Raw genomic sequence first — 25,116 nt, forward strand, 5'->3', positions numbered from 1 at the left:
CCTTTGCAGACTGCCACCTTTTTAGCCAAACGGTGCTGAATCATAAATAACTCCAAGGGAGTAAGCACAGTGTTATCTATATGGCACACATGAACTAGCAGTGTCTAACGAAAAAACATTTATAAGTCAATAATAATGAAAAAAAAATTAAATAAAAAAAAAAAAGCACTTTTCCAAATTACATCTCAACTAAGACATGCACATCTAATTTGTAATACTTAGGAATGTGAGAGAACCACACTGCTGCTTTTTTTGTATTCAACTGATTTGATAAAGTTTTCAAACAGGTGTACAGGGAATGCAGTTATACAAGTAATTGGTAACAAGACAGTAGTAGTAACAAATATGTAGACAGGTAATCGCTAGAGATAATGACATTGAGCCAATAAACATACATCGACTTAAAGTGTCAGTAAACATTAAAGTGTCAGTAAACCTAAAAATGTTATATAATTCTGCACATAGTGCAAAATTATATAACATTATTTTACTGCTATAGTTATAGAACCCTTTTTTCCCTTTTAATATTTAAAAAACATGCCGCTTTTACAGACCCGCTCTCTTCTGAGCAGGTCTGTTTTTTTCAAACAGCGCATCGGGCCAGCTGTAGTCACAGCCCAGGCCCGACCGCACCATAGCACTAAGTGCAGCTCGCTCCTGCTCTGTCAGACAGCAGGAGCGAGCTGCACTTAGTGCTATGGCGCGGTTGGGCCGGGCTATGACTATACAGCTGGCCCGATGCGGTTTGAAAAAAACAGACCCGCTCAGCAGATCAGAGAGCGGGTCCGTAAAACAGCAGGTTTTTTTAAAAATTCAAAAGGGGAAATTTTGTTTTATAAAGATTGTGCTAATATAATGTTATATAATTCTGCACTATGTGCAGAATTATATAACATTATTTAAGGTTTACTGTCCCTTTAATTCAGAGCAGTGGTTGTACATAGTAAAAAAGAGCAGTCTCTCAATTTGCTCCATTAAGACCACACTGCTGCTTTATACAAAAAGATAACAACATTAGCTGATGAATGTGATCTGTACAAACAAAAATACTGGTCCTTCAAATTTGATGAGAAACTCTTAACAACAAATATCTGAAATAGAGGCTGCCCAGAATTTTTGGTATAGAAAATGAATTTGCTCCCACTGGAGAGGCCTGGGCAAGCAGATCATCATGATACAGTTTTGCCTCTATCACAAACTTTGGCTATTTCTACTGAGTATGTAGAGGATTGTAAATTATTATTTTTTTTTTTTTATTATTTTTGAGAGGTTTCAAATGTGATCTCATATTTATCTTAAAATTTCGAGGTAAAAAACCCATACTTTTCCACCTGACAGCTTAGACTACAGATTTTGAAGATATGAGCTGCACAAAGTAAATTACATATAATCAGTTTTAAACAAGCACCATCTATCTAGTCAGTGTTCCAGGCAAAGTTCTTCTCTGAATAGGATTAGCTGCTACCATCAACATTAATGTGGTTTCAATAAATCTGTTGTAACTACTACCACTAGCTATACATTTCCATAGATAAGAGACATACATGTCAAATATACAAAGCAGGTTCCCTTACCAAATTTTTTTTTTCTTTCTGAAAATTGGGTAGTGCTTTCTTAACACCCGTCTTGAGCAAAACCGCACATTTTTATATATTTTTTTAAAATAAAATGTTATCTTGAGATATGGATACTCTGATAAAATCACCTTTTTTAGGATATTTTTGGATTGTCATTTTTTTATTAGAGCTATACAGCTCTACATGGTGTTTAAGACTTTGCAGTGTATTTTTATTTTGGCCCCTTTTGAGAGTTAAATGTACATTGCAGCCTTCATATATCTAGCCCTTCTGCATATTTGTCCCTAACATAGGCAATTAGATAGGATCCTGCAAAACAATACCAGTTATGCTAACAAAAAGACAGTGGCAACCCTTATATTGATGAATGCTCCAATAACAAGTCTGAAACGGCTCCTCCAAATAAGGGGATTGGTGGTATTTGGATATTTAAAAAGAAAAGCAGCAAACAAAAGGTTAACAAACCTATTAAAAAAAACTTCCTGGGGTGACCCATTTAATACTAGCAATAATATCCATGAATTGTGTTAGTTTATATACAGAAATGTATCCAGACTATTTTTAAATGTATGTAGGGTATTGGCATTCACTACCTCCTTTGGTAATGAGTTCCACAATTTTATTGCTCTTACAGTGAAAAAACGTTTCCGTTGCAGGAGATTAAATCTCCTTTTCTCCAACCTTAAATTGTGACCTCTTGTCACAAACAATTTTCATGGAATAAACAGAGCTTCTGCCATCTCTGTATATGGGCCATGAACATATTTATATAAAGTAATGTCACCTCTCAAGCGCCTTCTAAAGAAAATTGACACAGTTTGGCTAGCCTCTCCTCATAAGTTAAATTCTCCAATCCCCATATTAGTTTTGTGACCCTTCTCTGAACTTTTTCTAGTTCTGCAATATCTTTTTTTTTGTGATCCGTCCCCAGAACTGCACTCCATACTCAAGGTGAGGTCTTACCAGCGCTTTATATAGTGACAAAATGATGCTTTCCTCCCTTGAATCAATGCCTCTTTTAATACATGCTAGTATCTTATTAGCCTTTGAAGCCGCTGCCCTGCATTGTGCACCCATCTTTAGCTTGTTATCTATTACTACTCCCAAATCCCTTTCCTCCTGTGTTTGGCCAAGTCTTGTCCCATTTAAAAAATACGTTGCCTGCTTATTTTTACTTCCAAAATGTAGAACCTTGCCATTTTCCCGTATTAAATCTCATTTTCCAATTACTTGCCCATACTTCTAATTTTTGCAGATCCCTTTGTAATGAAAGAGTTACTGCCGTGGTGCATAAACACAATCAAGATGGCCAGAATCCAGCACAGTTACATCTGGTTTGTATCAGATTAAAATCTATAGCGTTTCATCACCTTGCTCATTAGTGTCATTTTCCTATTACTACATTAGGCAAAGAGCATAATTCAATTATCACACTAGAGGCAAGTGTACCTTCTTATTTGTCGCCTTCTTTTCAGTAGTATCTTTCTTTTTTGCTTCCAATTTTCTTTTTTTTTCAACTTCCTTCTGTCTCTGAAGTTTCTGGGCAGCTTTCAACTCCTCTCTCTGAAATGAGAAAAGAACGCTGGGGTCAAAGCAGGTAGCAGCTTTGGGTCTAGTATACATAATGGATGTAGAAGAACAGGCACCAGACATTTAGTAAACAATGTTGCTATGAAAATAACATATATAATATATGGTAACCTTCCTTACTTGATAATGTTGGATTTGGATACTTTAGTAAATTTACTTTAGAGTTTTCCATTATTAAAAAGGACCAGTCAAAGTAGATTTGCATAGTCAACAAATGCATGATAAAAAGAAAACCAATAGCACTTGGATTGAACTTCAAATGAGTAGTAATTTTTTTCCTTACAAATTTCAGTTATGTCTATTCCCACTCCATCATGTGACAGCCATCAGCCAATCACAAATGCATATATGTATATTCTGTGAATTCTTGCAAATGCTCAGTAGTAGCTGGTGATTCAAAACGTGTAAATATAAAAAGACTGTGCACATTTTGTTAATGGAAGTTAATTGGAAAGTTGTTTAAAAATCCTGCTCTATCTGAATCATAACAGTTTAATTTTGACTCAAGTTTTCCTTTAAAACAATTAGGGGAAATAAAAAAAATCTTTTCAGAGATTTACTCCTTTTGCTTAGTACCTAAAAAGTACCTTAGAATACCTAATAGGACCATGAGCACTTTATATCAGCAGCATCTGCAAAACTGTTATACACCACAGTATTCTCCCCAGGACCTTTTTAGTGGATGAACCACCCGGCTGATTTTACTGACGAACAGACTAAAATGTTACCCAATATTAAAAAGGGACACTGAACCCAATTTTTTTGTGATTCAGGTAGAGCATGCAATTTTAAGCAACTTTCTAATTTACTACTATTAGCAATTTTTCTTCGTTCTCTTGCTATCTTTATTTGAAAAAGAAGGCATCCTAGCTTTTCTATTAGTTCAGACTCTGGACAGCACTTTTTTTATTGGTGGATGAATTTATCCACCAATAAGCAAGAACAATCCAGGTTGTTCACCAAAAATGGGTCGGCATCTAAACTTACATTCTTGAATTTGAAATAAAGATTCCAAGAGAATAAAATTTGATAATAGGAGTAAATTAGAAAGTTGCTTAAAATTTAATTCTCTATCTGAATCACGAAAGAAAAAATTTGGGTTCAGCATTTCTTTAATATCTTTGGAATGCATAGGCTCAAACTGAGCCTGTTGTAAACTCTAAGAACAAGGTTAAGGCTCCGAGGTGGAGCAACAGATTTAAACACAGGCCTGATTCTGACCAGAGCCTTACAAAAAGGACTGTACATCCGGCGCGCCCGCAAGACGCTTGTTCAGCAAAATAGAGCAGAAATCTGACCCTTGAGGGAACTGAAAGCTAACCTCTTCTCTAGGCCTTCCTGGAGAAAATATAAGATCCTTGGAAACCTGACCTTACTCCAAGAATATCCTTTAGACTCACACCAATAAAGATATTTACTCCATATCTTATGGTAAATCTTTCTCTATTGAATGCTGTAATTATTTTTAATAACACTGAATAAAAGCAAAGTTTTATCATGGATGCACTGTTGCTCCTCCACTTACTTATCAGACACCTAATTACTTCACCTCCTCCTTACACTAGAGGCAAAGAGAATGACTGGGGGTTGTGGGAAGGGAAGTGATACTTAACAGCTTTGCTGTGGTGCTCTTTGCCTCCTCCTGCTGGCCAGGAGTGATATTCCCAACAGTAATTGATGCTTCTGTGGACTCACTGTGTTTTAAGAAAGAAATACATTTACGTTAACTTATGCAATATATTTTTGCTTTAGGTAGCAGAAAAATATATATTAGAAAATATTACACTGCCCCCACCCAGAAACATTTTCTGTGGAGGAAACTGTACAGTATTACCATATAACGATCAGGTTATGAGCATACATAGGTATGCTGTCATGGAAATTAACTTTTATATCTTTTAAAATGGAAAAACTAAATCTCTAAAATCAGTTTTTGTAAAAGGTGTATGAAGATTGCATGTTAAAGGACAAATAAAACAATAGAATTCCATAATTAAACATAACAAATACAATAAGAGTCTTAATTAGAAGTAGATTTTGTTTTTCCTAACAAATTTCAAAGTTGGTTCCATTTTCCCTTCCCCATGCATCATCTAACAGGCAACTGACAATTACAACATGCATGCTGTGAATCATTGCACGTACTCAGTGTTTATAAAGTGTGCATATAAAAAGAATGTGCACAATGATAATAAGTCAATTGGAAAGTTATTTAAAAATGCACGCCGAGTCAAAATTTACTTCTATTATCTAATTTGCTTTATACTCTTTGTATACTTTGTTGAAGGTGGAGTAATACACTACTGGGATCTAGATGAAAGCCACTGACAAGCGACATATGTGCAGCCACCAATGAGCAGCTTCTGATACTACCTAGTTATACTTTTCAACAAATGATACAGAGAGAATGAAACAAATTAGACAATAGAAATAAATTGGAAAGTTCTGAAAAGGTCATGAAAGAAAAAAAAAAAAAAAAAAAAGTATCATGCCCCCTTAAAATGGCTTGCTCTATCTGAATCTTGATAGTTTCATTTTAAACTTTAGTGTCCCTTATAGAGAAGCAACGCTTTTTTTGGTGTCTAATGCTAACAAAAAGCCACAGAACTAAAATTACCCTCTGTTTTCGCAATTCAGCTTCTCGAAGTATGTCCTCCTTAAATGGAGCCTCATTCGGAACACTAATATCCTTCTTCTGCTTCTTATGACCAGCTTTTTTGGCTTCTTTTTTGACTTTGCGTTTGTGCTCTCGAACCTGAAGGAATTAAAAAAAAAAAAAAAAATTGTAGGAAATACAGAAACAAATTTCCTCATCTCCTGTGAGCTTTCAAACTTGTCTCTTACCACCCAAGTAACCAATCCTTATTATCAAGACAGGTATGCAAATGTTTTGTATAACCATTACACCGAGATTATCCCTGAAGATCTGATAAAGAAATTGTATCCAGTGTTAGTCTGGTGATACAAAGAAAGTATTCTAGTGTACCCTTCACCAACCACACCAAGAATAAATGCTGTGTACAACTTAAAAGGAACACTGTACACTAGATTTTTATTTGCATCATGTAGATGATCCATTTATATTATATTTTTTTTATTTTAAAACATTGTGCTGATTTTCAGACTCCTAATCAAGCCCCAAAGAGTCAGATGTGTAGACCCAGGTCTACAGACTCCTGCTGCCCCTGTTTGTTTAATGGGTCTTATCATATGCAGGGAAGGGAGAAGGTGTCTGCTCTTCCTGATTTCTTCGCCTCTTTCACTGGGTGTCCCAGCCTAACCTCATCAACAGTGCCAAACTGGGAGCTTCTAAGAAAGTTTTTAACAGGAGCTTTAGATCAGTATCTGTGCATATTTTCCTTTATAGTAATGTCTATTACATGCAGTTGCATGAAAATTGGAGTACATCGTCCCTTTAAATGACATTTCAGGCAGTTTTATAAATACACACTAATAATAATAGTAATAAGTAGAACCTATGTGCGAATGTACCACAAACATATGAAATAATTTTGAATATTTAAGGGAGAATGCCTAACTGATAGTGCCTTTGATAGTGTGTGTGGTTGGCACACTGATATTGTTATGGTTAATATTTAATTTTAGGGTAAATTTAAATTTTATTTGCAGCTTTTTATGCTCTGCAGCTACAAAGGAAGAGTCTACTCCAAAATTTATTTGTAACTCCATGGGAGTGAGCACAGTGCTATCTGTATGGTACACATTACCTAGCTCTGTCTTGCTGTGAAAAATGTATAAAATGGACTGAGATAAAGGCGGTCTTGCAGGGGCTTAAAAACGGGCAGAGCTTGAGAGTTTTAGATGTTATAAAGTATATTAATATAATGTTGGTTGTGCAAAGCTGAGGAATGGGTAGTAAAGGAGTTTCTTTTTTTTTTCCCATTTAAAATTTTCATTTAATCAAACATAACATACAATGCATTGATTATTCACAAAGCTACGTGTATACACCCATCGTATAATAAGCATATAATCACATATAAAAGAAACAAAACGACCATAAAAAAAACAAAAAAAAACATTACAGTATCATAAAAGATCTCATTCCTTTAAGTCACTTCATGCTGGCATTTTGCCTATATTACCAACTTTACTTCTGCTAGAGTACCTCTTTAAATGAACTAGGGCTGTGAAGTTTACCTTTTTAAACAATACAAATTTCGGAGTAGACTGTTCATTTAAGCTGAAGATATACTGCTTCTTTTGCCTCTCCGCGACATCTAAGATGGTGAGATCAGTCACCCTGGCACTCGTTTGTTTAGGGTCATTGACATAACCTGCTCTTGTGCAATTTAGGTTATAAACTACTCTTTAGGACATTTTAGCACGTTGAATCTCCAATATAAAATATATGTTTATATATATTTTTTCTCTCTCACCGTTTCCCATTTTCCTGCAAATTTAATTCTGAAATTTTAAATTCCTGGCCTAACTGATATATTCCACGCAGTAATTGGTTGCACACAAGTGACAAATTTATAACTGTCCCTATTTAGCCTCAGCGGATAAGACCTAAGTTACAAAAAAGTCACATTGCTTTATGGACCCTAAAACTTTACATTTTAATATTTAAAAAAAGAGAGAGAAAGAAAGAAAGAAAGAGAGAAAGAAAGAAAGAGAGAAAGAAAGAAAGAGAGAAAGAAAGAAAGAGAGAAAGAAAGAAAGAGAGAAAGAGAGAAGAGAGAAAGAGAGAAAGAGAGAAAGAAAGAAAGAAAGAGAGAAAGAAAGAAAGAGAGAAAGAAAGAAAGAGAGAAAGAAAGAAAGAGAGAAAGAAAGAAAGAGAGAAAGAAAGAAAGAGAGAAAGAAAGAAAGAGAGAAAGAAAGAAAGAGAGAAAGAAAGAAAGAGAGAAAGAAAGAAAGAGAGAAAGAAAGAAAGAGAGAAAGAAAGAAAGAGAGAAAGAAAGAAAGAGAGAAAGAAAGAAAGAGAGAAAGAAAGAAAGAGAGAAAGAAAGAAAGAAAGAGAGAAAGAAAGAAAGAGAGAAAGAAAGAAAGAGAGAAAGAGAGAAAGAGAGAAAGAGAGAAAGAAAGAAAGAAAGAAAGAGAGAAAGAAAGAAAGAGAGAAAGAAAGAAAGAGAGAAAGAAAGAAAGAGAGAAAGAAAGAAAGAGAGAAAGAAAAGAAAGAGAGAAAGAAAGAAAGAGAGAAAGAAAGAAAGAGAGAAAGAAAGAGAGAAAGAAAGAAAGAGAGAAAGAAAGAAAGAGAGAAAGAAAGAAAGAGAGAAAGAAAGAAAGAGAGAAAGAAAGAAAGAGAGAAAGAAAGAAAGAGAGAAAGAAAGAAAGAAAGAAAGAAAGAAAGAAAGAAAGAAAGAAAGAGAGAAAGAAAGAAAGAGAGAAAGAAAGAAAGAGAGAAAGAAAGAAAGAAAGAGAGAAAGAAAGAAAGAGAGAGAAAGAAAGAAAGAGAGAAAGAAAGAAAGAGAGAAAGAAAGAAAGAGAGAAAGAGAGAAAGAAAGAAAGAGAGAAAGAAAGAGAGAAAGAAAGAGAGAGAGAGAGAAAGAAAGAGAGAAAGAAAGAGAGAAAGAAAGAAAGAGAGAAAGAGAGAAAGAGAGAAAGAAAGAGAGAAAGAAAGAAAGAGAGAAAGAAAGAAAGAGAGAAAGAAAGAAAGAGAGAAAGAAAGAGAGAAAGAAAGAGAGAAAGAGAGAAAGAAAGAGAGAAAGAAAGAGAGAAAGAAAGAGAGAAAGAAAGAAAGAGAGAAAGAAAGAAAGAGAGAAAGAAAGAAAGAGAGAAAGAAAGAGAGAAAGAAAGAAAGAGAGAAAGAAAGAAAGAGAGAAAGAGAGAAAGAAAGAGAGAAAGAAAGAGAGAAAGAAAGAGAGAAAGAAAGAAAGAGAGAAAGAAAGAAAGAGAGAAAGAAAGAAAGAGAGAAAGAAAGAGAGAAAGAAAGAAAGAGAGAAAGAAAGAAAGAGAGAAAGAGAGAAAGAAAGAGAGAAAGAAAGAGAGAAAGAGAGAAAGAAAGAGAGAAAGAAAGAGAGAAAGAAAGAAAGAAAAAGAGACAGAGATTCTTCTTTTAACTAAGGAACTTGCAGCACAATCTTCTCAGTACTTACCTTTTTTTGAATCTTGTATTTTCTGCTACATGACATACGCTTACTACCTTTTTTAAGTTCTGTAAGAAAAAAACATGAATGTAAAAATACAAGCACAACCACGGCGGAGGAATACAAAAAAATACAAGAACAAGTCTTCAAATTACATATATTTTACACTTTATGTAATTTAGGAATATCAAGTCTATAAATAAGTAAAATCATGTTTTTTCCCCTGTGTGACATGGCAACCCCAGACATACATTTCAGCCTTATGCGTGCCTCATCAGTAAGGTGCAGCCATATCCCTCTAGGTACACTGGGCAACGGGTTCATGTGTGCTTTTCTGTCTTACGAACTTTAGGAAACTAATCCCCAAGGATCATAATTCACATACAGTAAAAAGAGAGTGCACAACCAAGGTGAATAGGCTTGTCATAAAGCTAATCACCGCCCAAAGAGCCACTCTTTTTGCCCAGAATCTGCCTGTGGCAGATATGCTGCTGCTGCAGCATACCAGTCTGGTCCTGTCTAAAAAGGCACAAAGTGATTGTCAAGTTGTGCCATGTTCAAAGTGGAATTTGTTACATCTTTTAAAACAAACAAAAGCCCAGAAAGAGGCACACTTAACACAAAAACCTTACTCCACTGGTAGGTGGAAAAATTAAAAGCACATAATAGCACACAAAATCAACCGGTTGTGCGGACAAGATAAAACGCAAATGCGTTTTGTGCGCATGCGGTCACTGAATGTTTGCTGACCAGTCCGCTCATACTTTATTTAAAAAATGTAAAGGCACATTTCCTATATATTTAAACGATATATAACTACCTTTTGATAGCTCACTAGTAGTCCTAATACGCGTATTGTACATTGACATTTAAATCACTTTCACAGTTAGTTCTCTTAAAGATTTCATAAATGTTTCTATATTTACATATAGCAATAGTGATTATTTACACTCTAATGGATAATTTCCAATACTTCATAGTATAAATGATATACACACAATAATGTGTCCTTATTGTAAGAAAATAGACATTATATGACGTCTATTTAGTAAATAATTCATATCGCTATACGTTCAGTTAATTCATAAGATAGATCGCTAAGATTTACAATTATGCTTAAAATTTGCAAGGATTTCATAGATTGCAAAATACATTTAGAGATAAATATTAAAGTTATTTTGTATCTTTGCTATATGACTTGATAAATTATTAAATACTCTGTTGCAACACATATTGGTAACAAGATAGTTAAAGGGACACTGAACCCAATTTTTTTCTTTTGTGATTCTGAAATAATGTAATTTTAAGCAACTTTCTAATTTACTCCTGTTATCAATTAGAACAGCACTTGTTTATTGGTGGTAGTTCGCCTAAAATGGGCTGGCATCTAAACTTACATTCTTGCTTTTCAAATAAAGATACCAAGAGAATGAAGACAATTTGATAAGAGGAGTAAATTAGAAAGTTGCTTAAAATTGCATGTTCTATCTGAATCACATCCATTTAAGATTTTAATACTCAGGGAAATGTTATCTAAAGCAAACAGTTTCATTAATCAATTCCCCCCCCCCATAAAATTAAAGTTATTAATACTTTAACTTTCAACCCGAAGGTCCCATATTTCACCTAGCTCTGGGTCAAATTTTTCCCCTGTTGGTATCCAGTTGAAATCCTGACAATTCAGGACTTTAGCCAAAGCACCCACTCTATCTACAGTGCATGCTCAAGTTATTTTACAGAGTTGAAAAGTAAAAGAGCATTCCCGTGTGAGACCGATATCCACATCAGACAGAGCTTAGAGCAGGAAGTAAAATGAGGCAGCGTGAGGCAACGTAAAACAAAACAAAACCAGCGACTTTACGATAAAAGATAGGTAACCTAAAGTAGCGCAACTTTAAAGGGGCAGTAAGCCTTAAAAATAATGTTATATAATTCTGCACATAGTGCAGAATTATTTAACATTATCTTAGCGCAAACATTATACATTAAAATATTACAGCCATATTTTATGATAAAGTCTAGTTTTTCAGACCGCTACCAGACCAGAGCGGGAGCGAGCTACATTGAGTTTAAAGGCGCGATCAGCCCCGGCTTTGAGTAGACAGCTGCCCAGATGCGCTTAAGAAAAAAAAACAGACACGCTCAGCAGAGCAAGGAGCGGCAGTCTGAAAAACTAGACTTTATCAAAATATAGCTGCAATACTTTAATGTATAATATTTGCTTTAAGATAATGTTAGATAATTCTGCACATTATTTTTTAAGATTACGGTCCCTTTAAGATCCAAAATACCAGCCAATCACTCTCTGAACCAGAGACAAGGCTTTTAAAATAAATTCACTGACCTTGTTAATTGGGTTGTGTTCTCAATTAGCAGACATCTCATATGCAAAAATATTCCACAAAATAATTTGAGGAATTTAAATATCCCTTTAAAGCTCAAGCATGATATATAAGCTGTATCACACAAGCTCCCCAAGATCTGCAAAACTCTTTGATTACATTACTCTTTAACCTCTTCACGCCGTTAGGATGTTCCATGTCGTCCTAACAGTGCTGTTTTTTAATGCAGAAGGGTGGCATGGAAAGTCCTACCTTATATAGTGTCCTGCAGCCTCCCCCATCTGAGTACTCAAGAATCGAAATAGGGAACAAAAAAACAAAACAAAAACCTCTATCTATACATATGTTATATACAAGCAACAATAATACAATGTAGTTTTTAACTTCTGCACATAGGATTAAAGGGACATGAAACCCAGATTATTTTCTTTCATGATTTAGAAAGAGCATACAATCTTAAAGGGACAGTCTACACCAGAATTGTTATTGTTTTAAAAGATAATCCCTTTTTTACCCATTCCCCAGTTTTGCATAACCAACAGTTCTATTTATATAGTTTTACCTCTGTGATTATCTTTTATTTAAGCCTCTGCAAACTGCCCCTTTATTTCAGTTTTTTTGACAGACTTGCAGTTTAGCCAATCAGTGCCTGCTCTCAGATAACGTCATGTGCATGAGCACAGTGTTATCTATATGAAAAACATGAACTAACACCCTCTAGTGGTGAAAAACTGTTAAAATGTATTCTGAAAAGAGGTGGCCTTCAAGGTCTAAGAAATTAGCATATGAACCTCCTAGGTTAAGCTTTCAACTAAGTATACCAAGAGAACAAAGAAAAATTGGTGATAAAAGTAAATTGGAAAATTGTTTAAAATTACATGCTCTATCTGAATCATGTAAGTTTTTTTTGGACTAGACTGTCCCTTTAAACAACTTTTTCTACTATCTAATTTGCTTTATTCTCTTGATATCTTGTTGAAAAGCATATCTAGATGGGCTCAGTAGCTGCTGATTGATTGGTGAATGCAGTTTATTTCTCCACTTTATTTGTATCCACGATCCATTTTACCTGAGCTCCTATCAGCCTACCTAGCTTTACTCTTCAAGAAAGGATATAAAAGGGAGCAAAAAGCGAATTTAGAAGAGAAGTAAATTGGAAAGTGGTTTTAAAATACATGCTCTATCTAGACCATTAAAATTTAAATTGTGGCTTTACTGCACATTTAAAGTTAAGAATTACAGTACGTACACATCTAGAACAGCAATTCACTACGGGGTCCATGCTGAAGACATATGGTGATCCACTTACAGGAGGCATATCCGTGTAGCCCATAAATCACCAGCTAGCTCCCAGTATTGCGTTGTTGCCTCTGTATCTATGTATGCGTTTCAACCAATAACTAATTTATTAATCTACATGAACTGATTCGTGAAAAAGTTTACTCCTATATCTCTTTAAACGTTTTATAAAATGTCCGATTTAAAAGCTTCTGTAAGCCAAGTTGAGTGACAGCCATGAATGTGTTTGTGCGTGGCCTTCACTAAGTCCGCACCACATTAGGCTATACAGATACTACTGCTAACACAATGCCGTATTGTCCATGTTGGTATCACATTCACGAGTCGTCAACTATAATAAAGAATATGTTACATTAAAATGACAATTATAGTCGTAACATAACTTACTCGGCCTCCTCATGGTCACAGCACTTCAGCTCGCCTTCAGAACACGAGGAAAAGAGTTTGCGCGTGCCCAGGAATCCCCAAGTGAGGTGTCGTAGTAATACGTGCGCGATCACAGATTAAAAATCATTTAGGGAATTTATCAATCCAGTTGGAGAAAGACATAAACAACAGCTGACATTAGATTTAACTACAACACAAACGGGCTAAATTACCTATGCATTTATTAAACTAGCTGCTAAACATATAGGAAGCATGTATACCCGCAACAAAGATGGACACGCTAGTTCTCATTTCCCATAACAAACATGGCAGCCAATTGTATTGCGCGCTCCAGTCAAACTTTGGTTCTGGTTGTTGGTCGGGAGCGCGCACTCGCTCACACTTGCTTCTCAGTCACGCGCTGTATTCATAGTAGCGCGCGCTCTCTTTTTTTTTTCATTCGCTCACGCGCATAGAACCGCTGCCGGTTTTGCGTCACTTGAGGCCTTGTTGCTATTTGCAAGTTTCGGCCATTTCATTTTATTTAAAACATATTTCTCCAATAAGCTACATCCATCAGTAAAACTGGCTACCCCCGTGTGGCAACGACAGCGGCTGTCCGGATGGAAGCGGCGCTCGGTAAGTAGACTAGTTGCGGAGGCGATTTGTTGATGCCTTTGTTCCGCTGGCTGCGGATCCCTGCTCTGTACTAGCAGCTCAGATATTCACAGACTCATTCATTCTCTGTGCACTGTGTCAGCTGTTGGGACATCCCTCAGCAGCATCACTACACACACTCACTGTGATATTTATACCCCAATCGCATTGCAAAATTTAATTATATTTGTGTGAAAATTCCATTCAAATGGTGGGACAGTATTGAGAATAACTGATCTGTATTTTATATAAATAAAACAATCGAACCTTTGTATATGTGTGAGGACAACGATATTCTTTTTTTCAGTGAATTAAAGATTGGGCTGTATCTGCATATACGTTATTTTCCCTTTTTATGTTTTCAATATTGAAAAGAAAACATATATATATATATATATATAGGTATTACTGCATACTGCAATACTTTGTTATTTGAGCTATATATATATATATATATATATATATATATATATATATATACACTTTTCTATGTTATATAGATAAATACATCTCACAAATAATACAATAGTAAATAATATCTGCATATACTTTATTTTCCCTTTTTATGTTTTCAATATTGAAAAGAAAACATATATATATAAAGGTATTACTGCATACTTTGTTATTTGAGAGATATATATATATATATATATATATATATACTTTTCTATGTTATATAGATAAATACATCTCACAAATAATACAATAGTAAATAATAAACAAAGGACACCAACTTTATGGTTTATTGTATTTTAAAATGGTCAGTATACAAGCAAACTAACATAGGCCAGATAACAAAATAGGTAAATCTTTTTATATTTTCACATTTGTACATTATAGCAGATGTCCTATCATACCCCTTCGGTATATAAGAAACACTATATATCTTTTGTGGTAGATGTAGAATTGTCTTCTTATTACATTCATATTTTATTCTTATCCTTTTTTATACTTGAGTTTACTAAGTGTAAATAATAAGTAGTTCTAACAGTTGATTTGTACATTTTAATATTAAAGGGACATTATTTGTTTTATTTATACACCAGCATATTAAAGGGACACTGTAAGCAAAATTTAACTATGCAGGTTACAATCTAACTACACTAAATAAGCATGTTCTCAATAGCATCTCATTATATGTTTACCATATCGCCGGAATCTTCTTTAATAAATTTATTTCTTTCCAAACCCACTCCGTGGGTATCCTTCGCTCCTGTCCAATCCTGGCTGACAGCTCAGGTTGGAATATGGCGCCTAAATTCATTCTGCGCATGCGCAACATTGCACAACGTCACCGCAAGCGTCACTCCCTGAAAGACTGCCTGGAATTCCAATCTAGCTGAGGGTAATTTCGGCTGTAATAGTTGAAAATACGCTTGCGCTATTTCGGTAGATTTTATGCGAATGAGGACTAATTAGTCTTATAATGATATGCATAAACACAAAATATGATTGGTTAGAGTTTTCAACAAAGGATGTAGTTAAGGAGCGCTAAAAAAGCTATAAGGATGATATGGAGACTGATATTCAAAATTTAAAATGTAATTTATTCACTTAAAACAAAACGAGGGACGTCTCCCTATATTAATAGATTAAAATAAACACATACATATACACAGAGAAATGCTCTGATCAGGTTTGACCTAAATTTTTAAATATCCAGCAATTTGGAAAGAAAACATGCACTTCACAGTATAAACACACAGTTGGTCGTGTATGGGTAAAAAATACCACCTTAATAAAATTCCACCTTTTCTTTAAAAAACAAACAAACAAAAAAACTTTCTGCAGATTAAAAGAAAAAAAGTGCTTTATAATAATTCCACCTTGATTATATTGTTACAGAATTTCACGTTCAATCAAATGTTTCAGTTTGTCTCAGAACTTCAAGTACATGGTGTTTGTGCAATCAGATACACTATTATTGGTTTGTAACTTTGATATATTGTTTTCAGATAAACACAGTTCTGTTACGCTTTAGTCTTTTTGCAAGTTGTGATTTGCAATGATATAAATTGTGATATTTTAATATGTATTCCAAATTAGAAGAGAGCTTACCGGATCTTCTGACACTTTCTGTGTCTGACGATGTTTCAATCTATCTTACCGGAAAGTTTTTGGGTCTCTTGTCAGCCTTCCAGTCTTGTACGATACAAGATTCACCTGGAACTTAGATCTCAGAACCCGCTCTTTCGTGTATGTGATTCCTGCGTTAGATACCCTTGTTTGTCTTTGAGTGTCTCTAGCTGCTAGTTCCAGCAGCGGGCTTCTATCAGGTATATACTTGCGATGCACGCTCCGGCGTGTTTACAAGGAATCCAGACTTCAGTATACAAACGGCCGTTTGTTTAACTTAATTCTTCTTCCCCCATACTCATAGTTTTGAGATCTTGCAGGGAGGGGATATTGGAGCTGTAGTGGATAACGTCTACGCGTTTCGCCAGTCGGCTTTATCAAGACGGATGTTTTGTAATATTTTGCCCGGCATTTAAAAAGCCCTCCTCTCTTTCTAATTGGTTTGTATTTTCTTTGTTTCAATAGGCGGTGTGTTCAAGGTGGATATTATTGAAAATATACGGTGGATTATCTTAGTTTTTAACACGTTTTGGTGGTATAAACAGATGGATATTTATCGAAAATATAAGGTGGATTATCTTAGTTTTTAACATATTTTGGTGGTATAAACAATTTTTTTTGGTTATGTTTCTTCAAAATATATATTAACTCTGTACATTTGGAATATTAATTAACATTTGTTTGAAATAGCAAATATTACTTATGAGTGGAATTCGGCATCTATATTGTTATGACTTATAGTTAACCCAATTTTACAAAGATGTTGCTAACGTTTTATCTCATATATTTATATTAGTGGATTTATTATATATCTTTTATACTTCATCATCCTATATGGCAATTTCTAAACTACACACTATTGAGTGAAGATATTTTATTATATTAACATTTGGCTCTTCCTATTTTATAGTATCGTTTGATATCTTTAATAGCATGGCTAGATAGCCGAGTTCAAAGTGAAAATGTAAAAATTTTTAAAAATTTAAAAAAGGGGGTAAAAAGTGGGGACTAACTTCTTATATGGATTTTTTTATAAAATATGTATATAACACAGACTTATTCTATAGATTTTTTTTATATTATTTATATATACATATGAAACAATTATTGAACAATTTTTAATTTGATTTGGGAGCTAGCTCAATATTTTGATAGTTTTAATATATTATCTACTGATTATTCTTGTTTTTATTTTTATGTAAACTTTTTCTAATCCAGTTTACGTTTTTAATGATGGGAGTTAACTCATGATTTTAGTAGTTTTTTGGGATATTGTCCACTATTAGTTTTGTTTATTTTACTATTTATGAGGTAAGAAACGGGGAAAGATCTAGTTCAGAGTTTAGCCCTAAGAAGAGATTTGCATAGCTTGGCGCGAACACTTATCATGTATAGATAGGGGGAATTTAGAGACACATCTATACACCCACTTTAGAGAAGTACATAAAAATAATCTAAAAGACTTCACATTCTGGGGCATAAAGAAGCTAAAGCCTGAATGGAGAGGGGGGAATTTTGAAGAAAAACTACTAAGAAAGGAAGCAGAGTTAATCTATAATATGCAGACCCTCCATCCGTCAGGGCTAAACTCTGAACTAGATCTTTCCCCGTCTCTTACCTCATAAATAATAAAATAAACAAAACTAATAGTGGACAATATCCCAAAAAATACTAAAATCATGAGTTAACTCCCATCATTAAAAACATAAGCTGGATTAGAAAAAGTTTACATAAAAATAAAAACAAGAATAATCAGTAGATAATATATTAAAACTATCAAAATATTGAGCTAGATCCCAAATTAAAAATTGTTCAATAATTGTTTCATATGTGTATATATAAATAATAAAAAAAATCTATAGAATAAGTCTGTGTTATATACATATTTTATAAAAAAAAATCCATATAAGAAGTTAGTCCCCACTTTTTACACCCTTTTTTTTAAATTTTTAATTTTTTTTTTACATTTTCACTTTGAACTCGGCTATCTAGCCATGCTATTAAAGATATCAAACGATACTATAAAATAGGAAGAGCCAAATGTTTATATAATAAAATATCTTCACTCTATTGTGTAGTTTAGAAATTGCCATATAGGATGATGAAGTATAGAAGATATATAATAAATCCACTAATATAAATATATGAGATAAGACGTTAGCAACATCTTTGTAAAATTGGGTTAACTATAAGTCATAACAATATAGATGCCGAATTCCACTCATAAGTAATATTTGCTATTTCAAACAAATGTTAATTAATATTCCAAATGTACAGGGTTAATATATATATTTTGAAGAAACATAACCAAAAAAAAATTCTGTTTATACCACCAAAATATGTTAAAAACTAAGATAATCCACCTTATATTTTCGATAAATATCCATCTGTTTATACCACCAAAACGTGTTAAAAACTAAGATAATCCACCGTATATTTTCAATAATATCCACCTTGAACACACCGCCTATTGAAACAAAGAAAATACAAACCAATTAGAAAGAGAGGAGGGCTTTTTAAATGCCGGGCAAAATATTACAAAACATCCGTCTTGATAAAGCCGACTGGCGAAACGCGTAGACGTTATCCACTACAGCTCCAATATCCCCTGCAAGATCTCAAAACTATATGAGTACAGGGGAAGAAGAATTAAGTTAAACAAACGGCCGTTTGTATACTGAAGTCTGGATTCCTTGTAAACACGCCGGAGCGTGCATCGCAAGTATATACCTGATAGAAGCCCGCTGCTGGAACTAGCAGCTAGAGACACTCAAAGACAAACAAGGGTATCTAACGCAGGAATCGCATACACGAAAGAGCAGGTTCTGAGATCTAAGTTCCAGGTGAATCTTGTATCGTACAAGACTGGAAGGCTGACAAGAGACCCAAAACTTTCCGGTAAGATAGATTGAAACATCGTCGGACACAGAAAGTGTCAGAAGATCCGGTAAGCTCTCTTCTAATTTGGAATACATATTAAAATATCACAATTTATATCATTGCAAATCACAACTTGCAAAAAGACTAAAGCGTAACAGAACTGTGTTTATCTGAAAACAATATATCAAAGTTACAAACCAATAATAGTGTATCTGATTGCACAAACACCATGTACTTGAAGTTCTGAGACAAACTGAAACATTTGATTGAACGTGAAATTCTGTAACGATATAATCAAGGTGGAATTATTATAAAGCACTTTTTTTTCTTTTAATCTGCAGAAAGTTTTTTTTTTTTTTTTTTTTTAAAGAAAAGGTGGAATTTTATTAAGGTGGTATTTTTTACCCATACACTACCAACTGTGTGTTTATACTGTGAAGTGCATGATTTCTTTCCAAATTGCTGGATATTTAAAAATTTAGGTCAAACCTGATCAGAGCATTTCTCTGTGTATATGTATGTGTTTATTTTAATCTATTAATATAGGGAGACGTCCCTCGTTTTGTTTTTGTTTTAAGTGAATAAATTACATTTTAAATTTTTAATATCAGTCTCCATATCATCCTTATAGCTTTTTTAGCGCTCCTTAACTACATCCTTTGTTATTTATTTGTATTTTGGTTAATCTTAGTGAAGATTACCTGTGAGGGAGTTTAAGGATAAAAACTTGGCGCTAATCTTAATCCAACTTTCTACTGGTTAGAGTTTTCAAACACGTAGTGCTGAAAATTGGTAGCTGGATATTATGACGTAATCGTCCAAAAATAAAGGTGCTTTTTCTAACGTTGTGCAGCTTCGTTTTTCAACATTTATAGGTCAGTAAGTTTTACTTTATACATCTTACTTATTATATGTGGTTTCTTTATACTAAAAATAGTAAAAATTAGTAATCCTTTAATCGCTACATTTAAAAAGATTTACATGTAAAATAATTGTTTCAAAATATTGAAAACTTATGTTCTTAGAAAAAAATATGCATTTTTTTTTTTGTGTTACTTTATTTGCTGTGGCCTATTAGGAATAGATATAAATATGCTCCTCATTATATCTACCAATCACTGTGCATCATGTAAGAGTGTCAGGTATCTGCATTCTACAAAAATACTACTGTTTAAGCTTTAACCCCTTCAGGACGGGAGCAAATGTTGAAGATTAGAATGAAATTCCGATACAAACATTTGAGGGAAAAGGAAATCACGTGATCGTCAATGCGATCACATGATTTTAACACCTGGATTGAATCAGGAAGGACTGCCTTCGATGCTGAACGTGCAGAACGCCAAAAAAGTTAGCATGTTCCATGCTTTCCTAACTGCATTAAAGCCCAGTGCTTTGAGGACGACATAGGATGTCCTAATAGCGTTTAGGGGTTAAATTGGTGGAAATTCAGGCAAAATAATAATAGATGACTTTCATTTTTAAATTAAACATAGAAACAGATTTTGACCGCAGATAAGAGCCATAGGCCTAGCAAGTCTGCCCGATATTTCCTAAAAGTATAAACCTATCTAGTTCATAGGATAGCCTTATGCTTATCCCAGGCATTCTTAAAGTCCCCTTCAGTGTTTGTCATTACTACCTCTTGTTGAAGTTTATTCCATGATTATTATTATTATTTATAATTACACGTTTTATGGATAATACTTTTGAATTTCATATCCTACAACTTACCTGCTTATCTTAAATGACCATTAAATATAGTAGAATTGCATAATAAAAAGACCTGGCAAAAACACTTAGTCCGAATTTCAAATGAGTAGTAGAATTTTTTCCCTTTTCTTTCTGACAAAATTCAGTTAGTTTGATTTTCCTTCTCCCTGTTTCTTGTGACAGCAATCAGCCAATCACAAAATGTATATACTGTGAATTCTAGCACATGCTCAGTAGATGCTGGTGTCTCAGAAAGTATGCCTATAAAGTGATTGCTCACATGTTGATAATGGAAGTGATGCTGCACATATATGCCTCTTATAATTGGTTCTCCCTGATGTGTTCAGCTAACTCCCAGTAGTGCATGGCTCCTGAGCCTTTACTTCAACAAATTATACTAAGAGAACAAAACAAATTTGATAATAGATGTAAATTGGAAAGTTATTTATAATTCTATACTGCTTCTGAATTATAAGCTGCATGACTAGCACTGCTGATTGTATCAGCAATAGTTTCCACCCGGGCACATCAGTGCTCTGCAGGTCCCAAAAGTACTTCTACTGTGTGTTTAAAGGGACATTCCAGCAAAAATTGGAATCCACATGTATGCTTTTAAAGGGACACTGAACCCAAATTTTTTCTTTCATGATTCAGATAGAGCATGACATTTTAAGCAACTTTCTAATTTACTCCTATTATCAAATTTTCTTCATTCTCTTGGTATCTTTATTTGAAATGTAAGTTTAGATGCCGGCCCATTTTTGGTGAACAACCTCGGTTGTTCTTGCTGTTTGGTGGATAAATTCATCCACCAATAAAAAAAGCTATCCAGAGTTCTAAACTAATAAAAAAAGCTTAGATGCCTTCTTTTTCAAATAAATATAGCAAGAGAACGAAGAAAAATTAAAAATAGGAGTAAATTAGAAAGTTGCTTAAAATGGCATGCTCTATCTGAATCACAAAAGAAAAAAATTGGGTTCAGTGTCCCTTTAAGTTTTGAATAGAAGCATTTTTGTAATGTAAAAAATGCTTCCAATAAAAGCAATAGCTAAGTATGTAACGTGCGTCAGCTTTTTAAACACCGCACTTTCTCAGAGGTGCTTGTACCATCTGGTAATGACTTAATTTGTTAATTGCTGACATGGTACAAGCCTTGCTGGCGTTCTGAGTCGCTGCAGTATTTAAAATGCTGGTGCACTGATGATATTTAGCTATGCTTCACATGCACGTGCAAACTTTTACTAGAAGCATTTTGTCGATACATGTATATTGCATATATGTTTCTTTTCAAAGATTTATTTAATCTATGTGCATTTACAGTTTGACTGGAATGTTCCTTTAACCCCTTTGTGGGGTTAAACACACAAGGTAGTGCAATGTCAATAGTATTAAAATTACGAATAAGCGCATTTCATTTTTTTTTCTATTATGGTCCTTTAATTTTGACGTTACTGTCTCTTTAATACCTACTAGCATTATTGTTTCACTTTATTTATAATGTAGCAGCATATAACAAATGCTAGTATACAGGGTACAGTGGATTCAGTAATGTAAAATAAGCATGCTGAAGAATTGACAGCCCTATTCTTGTGGTTGTTCATGATATATAGGTATTCAAAACAAGCAAACAAAAAGATATGAATGCCAAAAACTGGGAACCTCAGAAATAATTGAGAATATAAAAGATTTTTTTTAAACCCCCCCCCCAAAAACAACATATTTGAATAAAACAAAAATACTATTAATTATTAGAGGAAGGAAAAATATATGGTTTATCACAAAGTGTACATCCCATTTTATTCCCCATAGTATATATAGTGTTCTCATGCTGTTCTCAGTGGTTGCAGAATTGGCTGATTGTAAAGCTCCTCCGGGTAGTGACCTTCTTCCTTTTTTAGTCTGTCTTTAGGATTGTTTTCCTTTTTTTTTTTTTTTTTTTTTTTTTTTTGTCAATTATCCTCCTCATTTATAGCAGTGGTTTCCTAAACTTTTTTAGGTTCCTGCCCCCTTGGTTACATAAACTCACCATCAGCGCCCCATACCTTACCCTGTGAAAAGAATTTTCAGACCAGTAATGCACAACCCCTAATAAAGTTACTGTACAGTTATAAAGCACAATACAATTTAAAAGAGGAACAATTAAACATATTCAAATTAAAAAAAATAAATAAAAAAAATAATAATAATAATATATATATATATATATATATATATATATATATATATATATATATATATATATATTAAATTTAAACTGTGTTGATCTTCTGCTACTTGGTTTTTAATGTCAATAATCTCTGTACCCCAGAGACAGAACTTTACTTCACTTTCTGCGATGAGATTTTTTTTAGTAAAAATATTTCTGCAGGTCATTTTTAAATAAAATTGTTAATTTGTCAGTTACACTAAAGCACCAGATCAATTGCAATGTTTTGGTTAACTGGAGAATAAAGCAGTATTTAAAGTTGTGTAATCTAGTGCAGTAGTTGAAAATCGCATTGCAAATTGGCTGCAGACAAAAAAAGTAATTGTAAAATGTCTCTTGAATTAATTTGTTTCCTTTTCTCTTAGTCTAACATAGAAATGTAGTAATAAAAAGGTGCATTGCTCATACAAACATCTTACATTCAGAGAAAAACAGCTTTGCAGACTGTGAAAAGCTAGGGAACGAGCTTGCAAAAATCTCAGAGCCAGACAACAATCAATGCACTACTGCATATTTGACTGTTGTCTTCAAACAGCACTTTGCTCTGGGTGCACTGTGTTAAGGAAAACTTATACAGAGAACAGCACTGTTAAAAAGAACAGCCTAATGTGGAGCAGCACTGAAAAGCTAAAGTGCTAACAGTTCCTGTTCTTTCTGCAGACATGCTGCATTTTCTGCGATGACATCTCAGATCACTCTATGTTCTGCCTTGGGGCTCTGTACAAGAGTTTTATAAACCACATTTAGTAATTACTTCATGGTTCAAAAACTGCTTATCCGATGGATAGGTTTGATGAAGTGATACCAGTTTCTCAATCTCTTGTTTCATGTCACTTAGCAGGTGCCTTTAAGGGATAGTAACGTCCAAATTAAAGTTTCATGATTCGGATAGGGCATGTAATTTTAAACAACTTTCTAAATAACTTTTATCATCAAATATGCTTTGTTCTTTTTGTATTCCTAGTTGAAATCTTAACCTAGGTAGGCTCATATGCTAATTTTTAAGCCCTTGAAGGCCTCTTATCTGAATGCATTTGATAGTTTTTCACAGCTAGAGGGTATTAGTTTATGTGTTTCATATAAATAACATTGTGCTCACGCACATGAAGCTATTTAAGAGTCAGCACTAATTGCCTGAAATGCAAGTTTGTCAAAAGATCTGAAATAAGGGACAGTCTGCAGTAGCTTAGATACAAGGTAATTACAGAGGTAAAAAGTATATTTCTATAACAGTGTTGGTTATGTAAAACTGGGGAATGGTAAATAAAAGGATTATCTGTCTTTTTAAACAATAACATTTTTAGTGTTTACTATCCATTTTAAATCATCAAAGTCCCCCACAGTGTTTGTCATTACTACCTCTTGAGGAAGTTTATTCCATAAATCAATCACGCTTTCTGTAAAGAAGTGCTTCCTTAAATTACCCCTGAATCTACGACCCTTCAGCTTGAGATCATGACCCCTTGTTATTGAATTTTCCATTTTACGTAAAATATCCACAGCCTCAGTTTTACTAAGCCCTTTAACGTACTTAAAGGGACAGTCTAGTCCAAAATAAACTTTCATGATTCAGATAGGGCATGTCATTTTAAAGAATTTTCCAATTTACTTTTATCACCAATTTTGCTTTGTTCTCTTGATATTCTTAGTTGACCCTTAACCTAGGAGGTTCATATGCTAATTTCTTAGACCTTGAAGGCCACCTCTTTTCAGAATGCATTTTAACAGTTTTTCACCACTAGAGGGTGTTAGTTCATGTTTTTCATATAGATAACACTGTGCTCATGCACGTGACGTTATCTGGGAGCAGGCACTGATTGGCTAAACTGCAAGTCTGTCAAAAGAACTGAAACAAAGGGGCAGTTTGCAGAGGCTTAGATACAAGATAATCACAGAGGTTAAACGTATATTAATATAACTGTGTTGGTTATGCAAAACTGGAGAATGGGTAATAAAGGGATTATCTATCTTTTAAAACAACAAAAATTCTGGTGTAGACTGTCCCTTTAAAAGTTGCTATCATATCACCTCTTTCCCTTCTCTCCTCTAAGCTATACATATTTAGGTCATTGAGCTATCCTGCTAAGTTTTTATTTTTTATACCATGTACCATTTTGGTAGCCCTCCTTTGCACAGATTCAAGTTTGTTAATATCCTTCTGAAGATTTGGCCCCCAGAACGTCACACAATACTCAAGATGAGGCCTAACTAATGATCTATAAAGTGGTTTAAGAACCTTACTATTTCTGCTGCAAATACCTCTACCAATACATACAAGTATTCTGCTAGCCTTACTCGCTGCATTACTGCATTGTTTACTATGTTTGTTTTAAATAATATGAAATAATAATTCCCAAGTCCTG

The 25,116-nt window shown here is 34.0% G+C and overlaps 2 protein-coding genes across 2 annotated transcripts in view; one reads left to right on the forward strand and one right to left on the reverse strand.

Moving 5' to 3' along the window:
* GNL3 (G protein nucleolar 3) overlaps nucleotides 1-13,327 on the reverse strand; it is a 37,184-nt gene extending 23,857 nt beyond the window's left edge. The window contains exons 1-4 of the mRNA XM_053721034.1: nucleotides 13,246-13,327; nucleotides 9,227-9,285; nucleotides 5,785-5,922; nucleotides 3,027-3,140 (exon numbers count right to left, since the gene is read on the reverse strand). Coding sequence (XP_053577009.1) covers nucleotides 3,027-3,140; nucleotides 5,785-5,922; nucleotides 9,227-9,285; nucleotides 13,246-13,258 — 324 coding nt within the window. The 5' untranslated portion in view covers nucleotides 13,259-13,327. The remainder of the gene's footprint in view (nucleotides 1-3,026; nucleotides 3,141-5,784; nucleotides 5,923-9,226; nucleotides 9,286-13,245) is intronic.
* A 346-nt stretch (nucleotides 13,328-13,673) lies between these two features.
* Nucleotides 13,674-25,116, forward strand: part of PBRM1 (polybromo 1) — a 471,441-nt gene continuing 459,998 nt past the window's right edge. Inside the window, exon 1 of the mRNA XM_053721036.1 lies at nucleotides 13,674-13,863. The gene's annotated coding sequence lies outside the window, so the exon portion shown is untranslated. The remainder of the gene's footprint in view (nucleotides 13,864-25,116) is intronic.

The sequence above is a fragment of the Bombina bombina genome, chromosome 7, assembly GCF_027579735.1.
Source record: "Bombina bombina isolate aBomBom1 chromosome 7, aBomBom1.pri, whole genome shotgun sequence".
NCBI classification, from domain to species: domain Eukaryota; kingdom Metazoa; phylum Chordata; class Amphibia; order Anura; family Bombinatoridae; genus Bombina; species Bombina bombina.